Genomic DNA, 14,180 nt, shown 5'->3' on the forward strand with positions numbered 1-14,180 from the left:
ACCATCAGTTCCATTCAAGAACTGGTGTTGGTTCCTCAAATCCACTTAGTAGTTGGTCTCAAGACTTCAAACCCCCAAACCCAACCCTTAGCTGGTATCAAACCATCAGTTCTGTTTAAGAGATGGATACAGACTGTCAAAATGCATGAATCTACTCAGTTGCTGGTCCCAAACCCATTTAAAATTTGTGCATCAACCAACTGCTTGTCTCAGACTACTGGTTCCATTCAAGATCTGGTCTTAGATTAATCTCAACCAGTCTGGTTTCAACCCTCACATGCACTTATCTCAAGCTTATCTCAAGACTTCAAAACCTTTAACACAACCAAAAATAACTGGTCAATATGCTACAAAAGCTGGTTACAAACCTTCTAAATCCATCTAATCGCTAGCTGTAAACGCTTAAACCCACCAACATGTGGTCTCAAAGCTTTAATTTGACCAGTAGTTGGTCTAACATGACATTTTAAGGTGTTCCCTGCTTCCTTCTAAGAAATATTACAATTCTGCAATTCTGTAGATTGTAGAATAAATTGTGCACATAAATTGTATAAATTGCAGTTATCACATATACTGTAAATCTGAGTTATAGAATATAAAAACACTAAATTAGCATTTTTCTTTGCTTTCCTCTCTGTCACACAACAACCACAGCATGCTTTGGGTCAGGTTCGTCCCCCTGCTCTCTGCCCTTCTTGGATTGCTGTAATCGTGTCCTTTGTCTTCTCCAGATTCAGGCACTGCAGTGCTCTATAGGTATCGCTGCCAAGAGACACAGTGCAGCGAGTGTTTGTGTAGGCTGTGAAAACAACCACTGCGTGCTAGTCGCATCTCTGACCTCACATGGGTTAACACATTTGTCTTCAGTGAAGCTAACAGAGGACCAGTGTGGGATCAGGGGTCAGTAATCCGTACCTGATGTGGCCAAAACATTGTTAAACTGGAGATATTATTCACTCGTGTGGTTGTGTCTGGAAAACCTTGGGTATGATTGGGGGATTTTGATTGATTAGCCTTGATTGACCTTGCGACAAATGATCAAGTCAGGAAAAGTTAACTAGCTATAACATGTTTCACAGGTCCTGTGTATGAGTTAGAAAGGATCGAAACTTTAGACCGTTTGATTCCCAGTGAGGACAATTCAGGCTGCAGCTTAACCTTCCAAACTCCTGTATAAAAATAATGACAAACCTTCCTTTCAGTACTCAAATGACTGGGTTTCTGGACAAATCATTATTGATGGTGCACTTCAGTTCAGTTCAGTAAAATGTTTTCATTCTTTAATAAAAAGCTCTGCTAAATGAATTTTCTTCCTCTGGTATAAAATTAGCCTTCCTCCAGACTCTGGTGTTTTTGGCTCGTCAGCTCTCCGGTTGTCGGCTCTGTGAATTGTCTGATAAACAGAGTGATTTGCAGGCCCATCTATGGCCGGATCTGGACGTGCCCCAGTCAGGGTTCTAGAAAGCCCACCCGCGTCAGCTGTGAGACTGCGTTGGCTCTGTGAAGAATCTGAAGAATGCATGAAGGCTCACACTTCAATCGTAAAGCAGAATCTGACTCTTCTGCCATGTATAAACACTAACGGGGTGTCAGTGTGTTTATGTCTGGCTTTATCTTGAACTTCACGAAGATGGGATGAGAAAGAAAAAGAAAGTGACAGCAAGTTCGCATTTACATTCAACTCAACATTAGATCAGTGTATTTCATGTTAAAATCAATGCCGTCAAACACTCTTATGTAGAATTTGCTTAAATTCATGCTTTTCACATTGGAAAATAAATACACAACACCACTCAAGCAGTTAGAATACTGTTGCTAGGCAACTGAGAAATCTGTGAACCAAGTAATTCCTAGCTAATGATTTAGCGAGCTAGCTAGCCTGTATTTTATACAGAGTGTGACAGTAGAAGCGAGACAGAATGATCAGGAATGTCAACATCTTCCTTAGACATGACGGTGGATTCCAACGAAAAGACAATTACAACAGAATTTCACTTCACATTGATTGCTAACTGAACTTCTTGTTCTTTATCTGTAGCAGAATGATTGTACAACATACATGTTTAATAGAAACAACAAAGAATTTGGTGCACAAGTTTTTAATTTATGTTGGGTTTTCTGAAATCAACAGTGTCAAAACTTTACGTACACCCACTTACAGTAGTTTAATTCAGTGGAGCTGAAAGTTCCTTCTCTGTGAACAACATTAAAAGGGTTTGATTGACACTCACTGGATTGACCAACATACAGTACAATAGGAAAGTCCAAGGAGCTCAGTGCAGATCTGAGAAAGAGGATGATGGATTTACACACTCAGGAACGTCTCTTGGAGTCATTTCTAAACAACTGAAGAGTCCAACATCAACAGTTCAGTCAATTGTATGGAAGTACAAGTTATTGGGAGGTGAAGACACTCTGCCAAGGAAATTGGTTCAGAATCCACACCTTCAAGCTCAAGTAAAGTTTACAGCTGATCACATGGACAAAGAAAAAGCCTTCTGGAGGAAAGTTTTATGGTCAGATGAAACAAAGATTGAGCTGTTTGTCCACAATGACCAGAGACACAGAGGAACACTGGACCAACCGTTAAACATGGTGGTGGTAGCATCAGGCTCTGGGGCTGTTTTACTGCCAGCGGAACTGATACACTGCACAAAGTGGATGGAATCATGAAGGAGGAGAACCACGTCCAAATTCTTCAGCATCACCTCAAACCATCAGAAATTTGGACCCAGTTGTGAGTTCCAGCAGGACAACGACCCCAAACACACATCAGAGCTGGTTGTGGAGGATAAAGCAGGAGAACATTCAGCTTAAAACAAGTCCTGAGCTCAACGCTGTCTGAAAATGTGTTTAAAAGTCGTGTCTGTTCCAGGAAACACACAAATTTAACTAAACGCTACCAATTCTGCCAAGGAGAAAGGACAAATATCCAACCAGAATTCTGACAGAAGTTTGTTGATGGCGAACAACAGCGTCTGGTGAAGGTGAAACTCACTAAGGGGTCATCCATAATTTTCATCATTATCATGAGTCTACAAAGAGTAGACTTTTGAGCAACCCCCCTCCCAAAAGTGTACATTAGCGGACAAAAAAATGATGGATCTACGTGGAATAGGAATTCAAAATAAAACCATGTCTTGTATTACTTTTTATTAAAATCGGATGACAGGACAATACAAAGATTCACAAGAGAAGAAAAGAAGACACAAGACGGGTCCAGAAGTTTCCATAGAAAGCAGGCGATTCATTTTACAGTCCCCCAGGATTCCGCGGGCCTTTTTTGTGATTGTTGAGGGCTAAAATGTCTGATGTTGCGGGGGGTTTTCCAAAAAATTGCGATGAAAGTTGCAGTGTTTTTTAGGTTTTTGTTGCGATTACATTGTGGGAGGAAGTGAAAGGTGCGAGGAATTGTTGCGATTTTCTCTTTTTGTGATTAAAATTGAGTGATATGTTAAATATTAAGTCATTACTGAAAAACTATTGCTTAAAAAAACAAAGACACTGAGAAATGGTCCTATAAACAACTTTACCAATATAAAAGATTACCAGGACTACAAAAATGCAGAAAAATAGGCTTTACTTATCCAAATGCTCCTGTTGGTTCAAAAGTTAAAGTGCAGAGAACCTCACAGCACAACATGAAGTTACCTTAAAATATAATATAAATGCCTCAGCTTTCATCTCATCTCATCTCATTATCTCTAGCCGCTTTATCCTTCTACAGGGTCGCAGGCAAGCTGGAGCCTATCCCAGCTGACTACGGGCGAAAGGCGGGGTTCACCCTGGACAAGTCGCCAGGTCATCACAGGGCTGACACATAGACACAGACAACCATTCACATTCACACCTACGCTCAATTTAGAGTCACCAGTTAACCTAACCTGCATGTCTTTGGACTGTGGGGGAAACCGGAGCACCCGGAGGAAACCCACGCGGACACGGGGAGAACATGCAAACTCCACACAGAAAGGCCCTCGCCGGCCACGGGGCTCGAACCCGGACCTTCTTGCTGTGAGGCGACAGCGCTAACCACTACACCACCGTGCCGCCGCCTCAGCTTTCATGTAAGAAAAAAAACTATTAATACTAGTACTGTGTGCAGGCAGTCTCTCCTGAAGACTAAATTAAACAATAATTATAAACTAATTAAATAAATGGCTCAGGCTTCATGGAAGAAAAAAAACCAATTTGAACAGAATCTCACAGTATGATGCTGAAGCTGACTAAACAATGGAAAATAAAATACCATTTTGGTAAAAATGTTGGCATCCATTAATTTCTTGTATTAAGTAAAAAAAAAATGTAAAGTGCGCACAGTCCTTCACTGTAAACATAACACACTTTCAGTAACATAATTTAAGCCGACATAAACACTGACTCGCACATGCTGCTTCTCTTGAACGGAAACACGGAAGTAAGCAGCGTTGCCAGATACTGCTGACATTTTCCAGCCCAATCCCAGATTGGGAAACCGCCCAATCTGGCAACACTGGAAGTAAGGCGGAAGGTAGTTTGTCGACGTCACCTCAAGACGACGCCAATGATTGGTCAAATTTGCGGGAAAGTTGCGGTGATTGGATATAATTGCAACACCGCCCTGAGTTCGCGGGGATTGGTTGAATTTGCAAATCGCAACATCCTGGAGGGTCTGATTTATTGAAAATTAGGAACTGTCTTTTTAAGGGGAGCTGTTGCCTTTTGACTTTGAAATGTTCGTTTTTGATTCTTTCCAAGCAGCCTGTCCTGCCCTAACTGCCTCCTGCCGCTTCTCAGATGAATGCAGGAAACAATAAATGTTTAAAAACTGCTCGTACTCGTTTGAAGGAGTCTTGTGAATAGCGGTATTTCTGCTCTTCACAAATTTATAAATGTGGTCAAAATCTGGGTCAGGCATTGTTGTTGTATTGAAGAAAGAAAGCGTGTAGAGCTAGCTGGCAACACCGATGTGGCGTGAAATTTTTAACATGGCGGCCGCAGATTCGCACATTGACGGATCATCATTTTTTCATTTTTAAAAAGTGTACGCCTGGTCATTAACCCCCTTCCCCCCGCGTACGGTTTGTATGCTCGTGATAATGATGAAAATTATGGATGACCCCTAAAGGACATTTAACCATATGTATAATTTTGACCCTGTGTTGATTTCAGAAAACCCAAATAAATTAAAACTTGTGCACCAAATTCTTGTTTTTCTATTAAAGATGTCTGTTTTATAATCATTTTGTCACAGAAAAAGATCGCAGAATTCACTGAAAGCCGGATATTGCGATGATGTTCATGTTCATAATGACATTTATGTCCACATATGTAAACTTCTGACTGTAACTGTACCTCAAAAACAGGTCATTCATATTCATCTTGTTGAACATGGAGAGTATGCAATGCAGCTTTGTGAAAGCATTTCCATTATATATTTCATATAGTCAATATCATTCTGGCCTAATTGATGTATTTATTTTCTTTAAAGGTCCTGATTACATCAAGCAAAAGTTCTCCAGCGAACCGATCGAGATTAAAGAAGTCATTGAAGAGAAAAAAGATAAAACCCCCTCAGGAAGCCCTCATTTCTATCGCAAGGGCACTACGCCCACCCAAACGCCCACCCACAGCCCGGGTCCGACTCCTCCGCCCTCACCCTCATCCAGCAAGAAGAAGTCCTTCTTTAACCGAAGCACACCAAAATCTACCAAAGAGAGTGCAGTTGAGAGCCTAGCGGCCAGCGTCGTCCCTAAAACCGCCCCCAGGTTGCCAGCCAAACAGGAAGTGAAGCAGGAAGCGGTTTCTTCTTCCCTCGCGCCCTATAAACCCACGGCGCCGGTCGCCAACTCCTCAAGTCCCGGAAATGGCGCAGTCCATTCGCAGTACCACAGCTACTACGTGAAGGCAGAAGTGTCCATCCCACCCGAGGAGCTGGAGGAGGAGAAGGAGGAGGAAAAGCAAGAAAGTCTAACTGCCCTCGCCAGGGCAGCACCTTCTGTCAAGCAATATCGCACCCCAACACCCTCCGTGACCCCTGCCAAGCTCGCCACGACCAGAGACCTCAAGCCAGAGCTCAAACTGAAAAAACAGGATTCTCTGAAGCCAAAGAGTCTATCAGAAATCAAGAAAGCAAGCATGGAGATAACCACGGACGTGGGTGAGGAGGAATCAGTGAGTGACCTACACACACGCGCACACACACACACACACACACACACACACACACACACACACACGCGCGCGGTTAATCTGATTGTGTTTCATTTGATTTGGTTAATTTGGTAAAGGTGAAGAACTTCACATGTGCTCAGATCAGATGTTCCTCGTTGCTCTTCTGATAAAAAAAAATTAATTCACCAATTTTTCATCAAGCTTTAGGGTCAAGATTCTGATCGGTGTGTTTTGGATTAATACATTCTGTTGGCCGGCTGAAATGTGCAACAAAGACTTCAGACATCGTTTTGTTTTTTGGTGAATGTGCATTTTTGAAAACCTGGTTGAAAGTTTCTTATTTAATGTTGTCCTCATTCTCCTGCAGGGTCCGAACTCTATACTGGTGGCATTAGTGATGCTGATAAATATCGGGTTAGCGATTATTTTTGTCCACTTCTTGACTTGATGCATCATCAAACTCAGGTAAGACATTATTCACCACTGCACAGAAACATTTAACCGGTCTCTTAGCCCATGTTTACATTAGACCGTATCAGCGGATCATCAGATTAACGTTTTTAAAACGATTAGCGTGCACACAGCAACACCAATACATGGATACGCTCGGCTCCGCAGGCATCCTGCGCTCCAAATCACTCCGCCCTAAACAGCGAGTGCCCTCTGGAGGGTGCGCACTCCGGCCCTGCGCAGCTCACACAGCGCGCGAGTGAAGCGCACGAGCCACGATTCGGGACTGAGCCGCTGTGTGTGTGATCCCAGCGCAGATCACTTACCACTTGCAAGTGGAAGGATGGCAAGCCTAAAGACTATCATAACTACACAATGGGCAGTATTTGCATCAGTATTTGCAGTATTTTCATACTTTTATACTCTTTAATGAAAGGTGATACAAGGCGGAAGTCCGCGCCGTTTTTCAGCAGTCGCGTCACATGACCAACGCCAGCGAATCAGGAAGGTGGATGTCACAGTGACGTTGTCCAATGAGACGCCAGCTAGAGCTCAGCACAGCGTATCCGCATATTCTGAATGTTTACACAGCACCGGACCAGACACGATCTGGATTGAATACGTGGACGCTGCCGGATTCCCGTTTCCTGGCGTTTCCAGGCGGTTTAATGTAAACGGACAGTGCATCCGCGAAGAAAACGAGACAGATACGGTCTAATGTAAACGTAGCCTTAATATTTACACTCCACCATTAAACTGCACCGTTGCTCGTCACAGTGGTGCTATTCCAGACGGTGCGTTTGCTGTTCCTTTGGCCAGATGTTTCACCTGGGAAAGGAAATGTAGTTAAGTTGTTTAAGTTATGTAAATGAACCTTAACGACTATAGTAATACCCAGAATGAAGGGTTCTCAAGCCGGTTCTGGGGACCCACTGACCTGAAGAGTCATTTTCTCTCTCGATGATCTTGTGTTGACGTGATCAGCTGATTATCAGAGTTTTCATGAGTTGGATTAATTAAGAAGCTCTTGATCATTTAGATAAAAAAAAATAATGACAGACCTTCCTTTCAGGACTCAAAGGGTTAAATCTTTATAAGACAAATAAGGCACTTTCAGACTGGAGGAACTTTTTCACAGTTCTTAGAACTGTTAGAGGAAGTTCCCCCTTTTTTGAGAGTCCGCACTGCAGGACCTGAGAATGATCGTAGTTCTGAGAACGCCGTTTTGAGGGACTTTTTTTAGCTCCTATTTCAGGGTAGGTTCTCTCCCAGAACAAGAGGAACTATGAGGGACGCAAGTGTGCACTGATTGGTCCAGATGTACGCGTACATTGTTTGGTCGAGCACGAGCCAGTGCAGTACAGACATCCGCCATTTTTAAAAATCAGTATAAAACGTTAGCCATGTAAAAAAATAAAAATAAATAGAGAAATGGAGTGACCATGAAGTAGAGCCATGCACTCCTGCGGGAGACCCGCGGGACCCGACGCAAAGCAGTGCGGCGCGGGACAAATTTTGAAAGCTCATTGCGGGTGGGAGGGGGAGTGCACAATGCGGGCGCGGGTGGGAGAGGTGATACGCTGCAGTCCCGCTAACTAAAAATGTGTTTAAAATAAAATTTATAAATTATTAATTTATGTCTATCATATATAATTTGTGCTGGATATTTTATTTGGCATTAATAAAAACATTTTAAGATGCCTAAATTTGCGGATGTGGTTGTGGCAGCGGGGGCGTGGCCAAGCAGCAGTCTGTGAATGGAGGGTGGGGTCGGGGAAGGTAAGTGGCTAGGTCATTACACCTGATGTCAGTTTGTGTGTGTGTTTGTTGCAGGGGTGGAGTATAAAGGGAGGGGGAGAGGAGCGAAGAGGGATTCGCTCCCCAACCACAACACGTGTGTGTGTGTGTGCATGTGTGAGAGAGAGAGAGAGAGAGAGAGAGTGTGAGTGAACGAACGAAAGAAAGCTGAAAAGCTCAATAAAGTGAGTGGTGTGCGTCCCGGGTTTCAGCACCACTGTAGTAATCCCCAATGTGGGTGGAGCACAGAAGCACAGCAGGCGAGAGTTCGTGTTCACACCCACTCACTTTATTGAGCTTTTCAGCTTTCTTTCTTTCACTCGTTCATTCACTCACTCACTCACACACACACACACACACACGTGTTGTGGTCGGGGAGTGAATCCCTCTCCTCTCCTCTCCCCCTCCCTTTATACTCCATCCCTGCAACAAACAAACACACACACACACACACACACACACACAAATTGACATCAGGTGTAATGACCTAGCCACTTACCTTCCCTGACCCCGCCCTCCATTCACAGACTGCTGCTTGGCCACGCCCCCGCTGCCACAGTGGTCTAATCTCGCGTACGTTTCCGATTCCTTTCCGCTCTTCCGTGTTTGAGATCTCCGATCATGGCAGAAGAGCAGAGCTCCTCTAGTGAAGCTCACAGTGGGTATCTCTGTAAAGCCTCAGCTGCGCATGCCGCCTGGCAGCGCGCACCCTCGCTACGTGCGCTAGGTGAAGGATCGGTCAGTGGAGAGCTCAGCTAAGCTCAGCATGTTTAATTCTCCAAGCCAATGACAAGAACTTCTGTGAGAAATAACGCGAACGTCTGCATCATGCGGGATTTGCGGGCGAGAGCGGGACAAAATATGGCAGTCGTGGGCGGGAGCGGGACTGAAAATCATAATTCTTTGCGGGAGCGGGACTGCACAATGCGGGAGCGGGCGGGAGCGGGACTGAAAATTCTGTCCCGCGCAGACCTCTACCGTGAAGTGCAGGCTTTATTGAGCGTGTATGTTACAGAGGAAATACAGCGCGATTTTGATGTGTCAAAGCGAAATATAAAATCTTTGCTCGCATTTTCTGTTAACGTCCCACGAGCGAGCCCGTATACATTACAGCACAGTGAAATCCTTTCCTTCACATATCCCAGCTTGTTAGGAAGTTAAGGTCAAAGTGCAGGCAGTTTTCTGGATAATCCACGATGTGTGATGCAGTTCAGTTCAGCAAAAATCTTTTTTGTCCTGCCTGAGCAGCTAATTATCGTGGGTTGGTCCCCAGATGGAAACACTACGTTCCTTTTCCAGGGGAAGAGACGTATGCTTAGTGCACATGAGTTTATTTAAACTGCATCTGGAGCAGCTTTTGGTCATTCATGACTTTCTAAACACCTTTGCTCTTCTGACATGTAACTGTGGTCCTGTGATTGTTTCGCCTTTTCAGCGAGTTCTTCAGGACGTGCGTCGTCGGCCCCGTAATGCTCTGCAGTTATATGGACGGCCTTTAAGAACACGCAGCTCAGACACCGACACAGGCAAAGGACGACTGGACGACTGGAATTACGAACGAAAAAGCAGTGGAGGGAAAAAACGCAGAGTCCCATAGCCGAGCCCAACCAGGTCCCCCAGCCCCCAGCCCCGCCCCATCCTGACCGTGATTTACGACTCGCTTGGGCTCTGTGAAAGCTGAAGCAAGCACAGTCGTTAGTAAAAGGGGGTGGGGGAGGTGGGGATAAAAATAAAAAAAAAATGTGCTGAGCCAAGCCGTACCCAGTGTGAAGTGCATAGACGGGCTGTTGGTGTGTGTGTGTGTGTGTGTGTGTGTGTGTGTGTGTGTGTGTGTGTGAGAGAGAGAGAGAGAGAGATGAGGAGGGGGATAACTGGATACGTTTGGTGATGCACTTTTAGTTGACAGAAGCGAACAGCTGCCTTACAATTTTACCCTCTGATGTTGTCGATGGGGGGATGTGTGTGTGTGTGTGTGTGTGTGTGTGTGTGTGTGTGTGTGCGCGTACACACAGTGGGAGGTGTAAGCGTGCGCGTGTGTGTCTTCATTCTGATCTAAACACCGTGCCCATTTAAAAAAAAAAAAAAGAGGCACTTGCCAGTCTTATTGCATTACCCGTCTCTGAAGCCTGTCTCACTCCACCTGCTCGTGTTTTTAGGAGATTAGTGAAAGCCATGCCAGGGTGTGGTACAAATTTAACAACTATGTCTTGAGCTTGTTTCTTTTTGTGTGCATTTCTCTCTTTTTTTTTTTTTTTTACTATAAATCTAAAAAAAAAAAATACAAAAAACGTATCCACTTCTGTCCCCTTGCTCTGAGACTGAATCAGTTAACGGCGAACACGGACGTCAGTCGAATAACGAGCGATACTGTAGTTTCTGTGGCGTGATTAGCCGACAATGATTCAAGGTGAATATTTTTTATTGGTTCACGTGGACATGATCATGTCGAAGTGAGCAGCTGTGGTGTTGAAGCTCTGTTTGTAAAATTTCAAAAGGTATCGCTCTTATACGCGGGTGTTGTAAAATAGCTATAGGATATTATGCATGGTGTTTGTTGGTTTTATTTATTTAGTTATTATTTATTTTTTTCGGTTAATAACTGGTTATTGCACTGGATTTTTGCACATGTCGTGGTCCGAGCCTGCGCGGGTGAAAGACCGTGGTTCCCCTCGTCACCCCCGTGAGCCCTGATCCGTGGCGTTGAATGAGTTCACGATGAACAAGCGAATGTAGTCAGATGCCTTAAAGGACTTTTACAACAACAAACCGTGTTAGAGTTTACCTCGGGGAAAACAGTAGTGATTTTGGAATTTTGTCTTAATTAATTGGAAGTTTTATTGAAATCTATTATTAATCTGTCGTATATTTATTTATGTGGTGGTGCATGAAGCTGTGGTTTTATTTTTCAGTAAACTGTTCATGGCACTTTTGTGCCCATATTTGGATAAAAAAAATGAATATATATATATGATATATTTTATATACATAATATTTAGTCAGTTGTTCTAAATTATATTGTTATATCCAGCACATTTTCTTTGCTGACTTTCTCGTGTGCATGGTATCATTTGAAGGTAGACTTTTTTAGACGTTTTATTTAAAAGTATAATGAGCTGATCATCAGTGATACGATATACAGCGATATTCTTCACTCACAATATTATTTGTGTCGACACAAATTTAGTGATGTTTTTTTCCCCTCTGCAAAATCCCGTTATTTTTTTCCTTTTCCTGATCAGATAAATTTCTGTCCAATTATGTTTTTCTTCTCAATTATCATGACATAAAATTGTAATATCATCACATGCCGAATTAGAAACGTGTGTGTGTGTGTGTGTGTTTGGAGGGACGTCCCACCGTATTTTTGGAGCATTAACATTTGGAGATTTGTTCAGACTGTAAAAGCATGTGATCAGGACAGACGGAATGAATGAAGGAAGGAACGAGAAGAGCATCAAATGAAAACAGCTTTTTTTTTTTCATTTAACTTTTGATATTAAAAAAAGTTTATTTATATGCAGTGGCTGTGTACATGGCTGTTATGTTATTTTTAATATTTTTATTTTAGTCCCAAACAAAAGCAAAAAAACATAATTAGATCTAAAATAAATCCCCAAATCCTTTCACTATAGACTTCATATTTTTACGCATTTATACAAAGTTCAGCAAAATTTGTCCATATTTTTCTAAAACGATGAAGCGTCTATGTTTTAATGAAAAGTTCTAAGACAGTATTTGAATTTAATAGTAACGAGTCTTCAGATATATATTTTAAAGTTTTCGTTCTCAAGAAACATCGATGATGAGCATTTTGGTATTGACTGTCTCTCCCCCCCTTTTTTTTGAAATTGTTTAAGTATGTTACAATAAAAATTGTACATTTTTTATGTATAAACGTTTCATGTTTCAGTCCATAATTTTGTTGTTGACATGTTTTCAAAAAAGGGAACGGAAGGATTAAAGCAGAGGAAAATTCAGCTGGTGGAAGAACATGAGCAGTGAACTCCGAATAAAAATGACAAGAATTTTAAAAAAGGATCAAATAATTCAAAATTGAAATGCGTTCAGGTTTGAAGATGTTCATCATTTCTTTAAAATGTTTTCTAAAAACCTGTGCAAAAATCTAAACAGATAAGAGACTAAAAGATGAAATTATAAAATATCAAATCAAGGATTTTATCACATTTTGTTTTGTTTAAAAATATTTCCTTATACTTAGGTAATAACACACTCACTCACCACTTTAATAGGAACGTGTTGTTGATTCTAAGATCCCTGTTCTTGGCTGCAGGAGTGGAACCCAGTGTGTTCTTCTTTCTGCTGTTGCATGCTGAGATGCTTTTCTGCTCACCACGGTTGTAAAGAGTGATTATATGAGTTACTATATCCTTCCTGGAAAAAAAGGTTGAACCACCTCAAATCTGTCCATGTTCTGATCTCTGACCCTCTCTTATCAACACGGCGTTTGTTTCCACCCACAGAACTGTCGCTCACTCGATGATGTTTTTTGTTTTCCGCACCATTCTGTGTAAACTCTACAGACTGTTGTGTGTGAAAACCCCAGGAGGAGATCAGCAGCTTCTGAAATACTCAAACCTCATACTCATCTGGCTCAAACCAACACCCATACCACAGTGAGAGAAAGAAAGTCACACTTCACTGAGATCATGATGTTTCCCATTCTGATGTTTGAACATCGTGAACATTAAGTGAAGCTGTGGATTTGTACCTGTGGGATTTGATGCGTCGTGCTGCTGGCGAGGGATCGGCTGATTACAGAACTGCAGAGAACAGAAGGGGGGTTGGGGGGAGCGTTCGCACCATTGTTAATTTACAAATGCGTCCACTTTTTTGTTTCACAACCACTTCTTTTTTTCCCAAATCCATTTTTTTGTCCATAATTTTTTTTCTGCATTAACCACAACCCATGGTAAAGCATCAATCACCCAATACTTAAACTAATCAAATCAAATGACTTACATTTTTTAAACGACAGAGTATTTTGTAAACTTGGTTATGTGACGTTCGCCCTCATACAGGAGCGTGGAACATGCCAGTGGTTACAGGAGCATTTATTTTAGACCACAGCAAACTCACAGACCCTGGTGTGAAACCTGCCTGTTGTCTGGGGGATTGGTGCAGCAAAAATAGTGACCAACAGCTGCACTCGCTCTCTCTCGCTCTTCCTCTCGCTCGCTCTCTCTCTCTCTCATGCTAGCAGTCAGCCACTTGCCAGATTAGATTAGCATAACCAGTTAACTGTACTAGCTGTGTACACTCACCAGTCACCAAATGAGCTCTGCTATTATTTTTCTTCATAACGTCCATAAATAGATCGATCGATCGATCCCAGAGGGAAATTTACATATTTAATGACAGAGTTTGTATACGGCAGGATAAGATGAAAAAACACACGTTTTCCTTCCATTTTTGCATGAAAAACTTTGTTATTTTGGTAACTTCATAATCCCTGTTAACAAAACACCTAACAGCACAGCTGCTGGTTTTACAGTACCAGTCAAAAGTTTGTACACCCTACTCTACTCATTCATAAGGTGTGGTGGTGTTTTTTTTTTTTTTTTTGGGGGGGGGGGGGGGCATTCCTGTATTATGATTATTCTCTACATTGTGGAATAAAACTGAAGACATCAAAACTATGAAATAACATCTGGAATTATGTGGTTAAAAAAAAAAAAGTGTTTAAAAAAAAACCAAGATATGTTTGATATTTTAGATTCTTCAGAGTGTCCAGTGTTCACCTTGATGACTTTTTCCACACT

General features: G+C 42.3%; 1 protein-coding gene across 1 annotated transcript in view; it reads left to right on the plus strand.

Moving 5' to 3' along the window:
* Positions 1-11,920, plus strand: part of jph1b (junctophilin 1b) — a 36,957-nt gene extending 25,037 nt beyond the window's left edge. The window contains exons 4-6 of the mRNA XM_060905578.1: positions 5,471-6,153; positions 6,521-6,618; positions 9,836-11,920. Coding sequence (XP_060761561.1) covers positions 5,471-6,153; positions 6,521-6,601 — 764 coding nt within the window. The 3' untranslated portion in view covers positions 6,602-6,618; positions 9,836-11,920. The remainder of the gene's footprint in view (positions 1-5,470; positions 6,154-6,520; positions 6,619-9,835) is intronic.
* Positions 11,921-14,180: the final 2,260 nt, after the last annotated feature.

This window comes from Neoarius graeffei, chromosome 23, assembly GCF_027579695.1.
Source record: "Neoarius graeffei isolate fNeoGra1 chromosome 23, fNeoGra1.pri, whole genome shotgun sequence".
Taxonomy (NCBI): domain Eukaryota; kingdom Metazoa; phylum Chordata; class Actinopteri; order Siluriformes; family Ariidae; genus Neoarius; species Neoarius graeffei.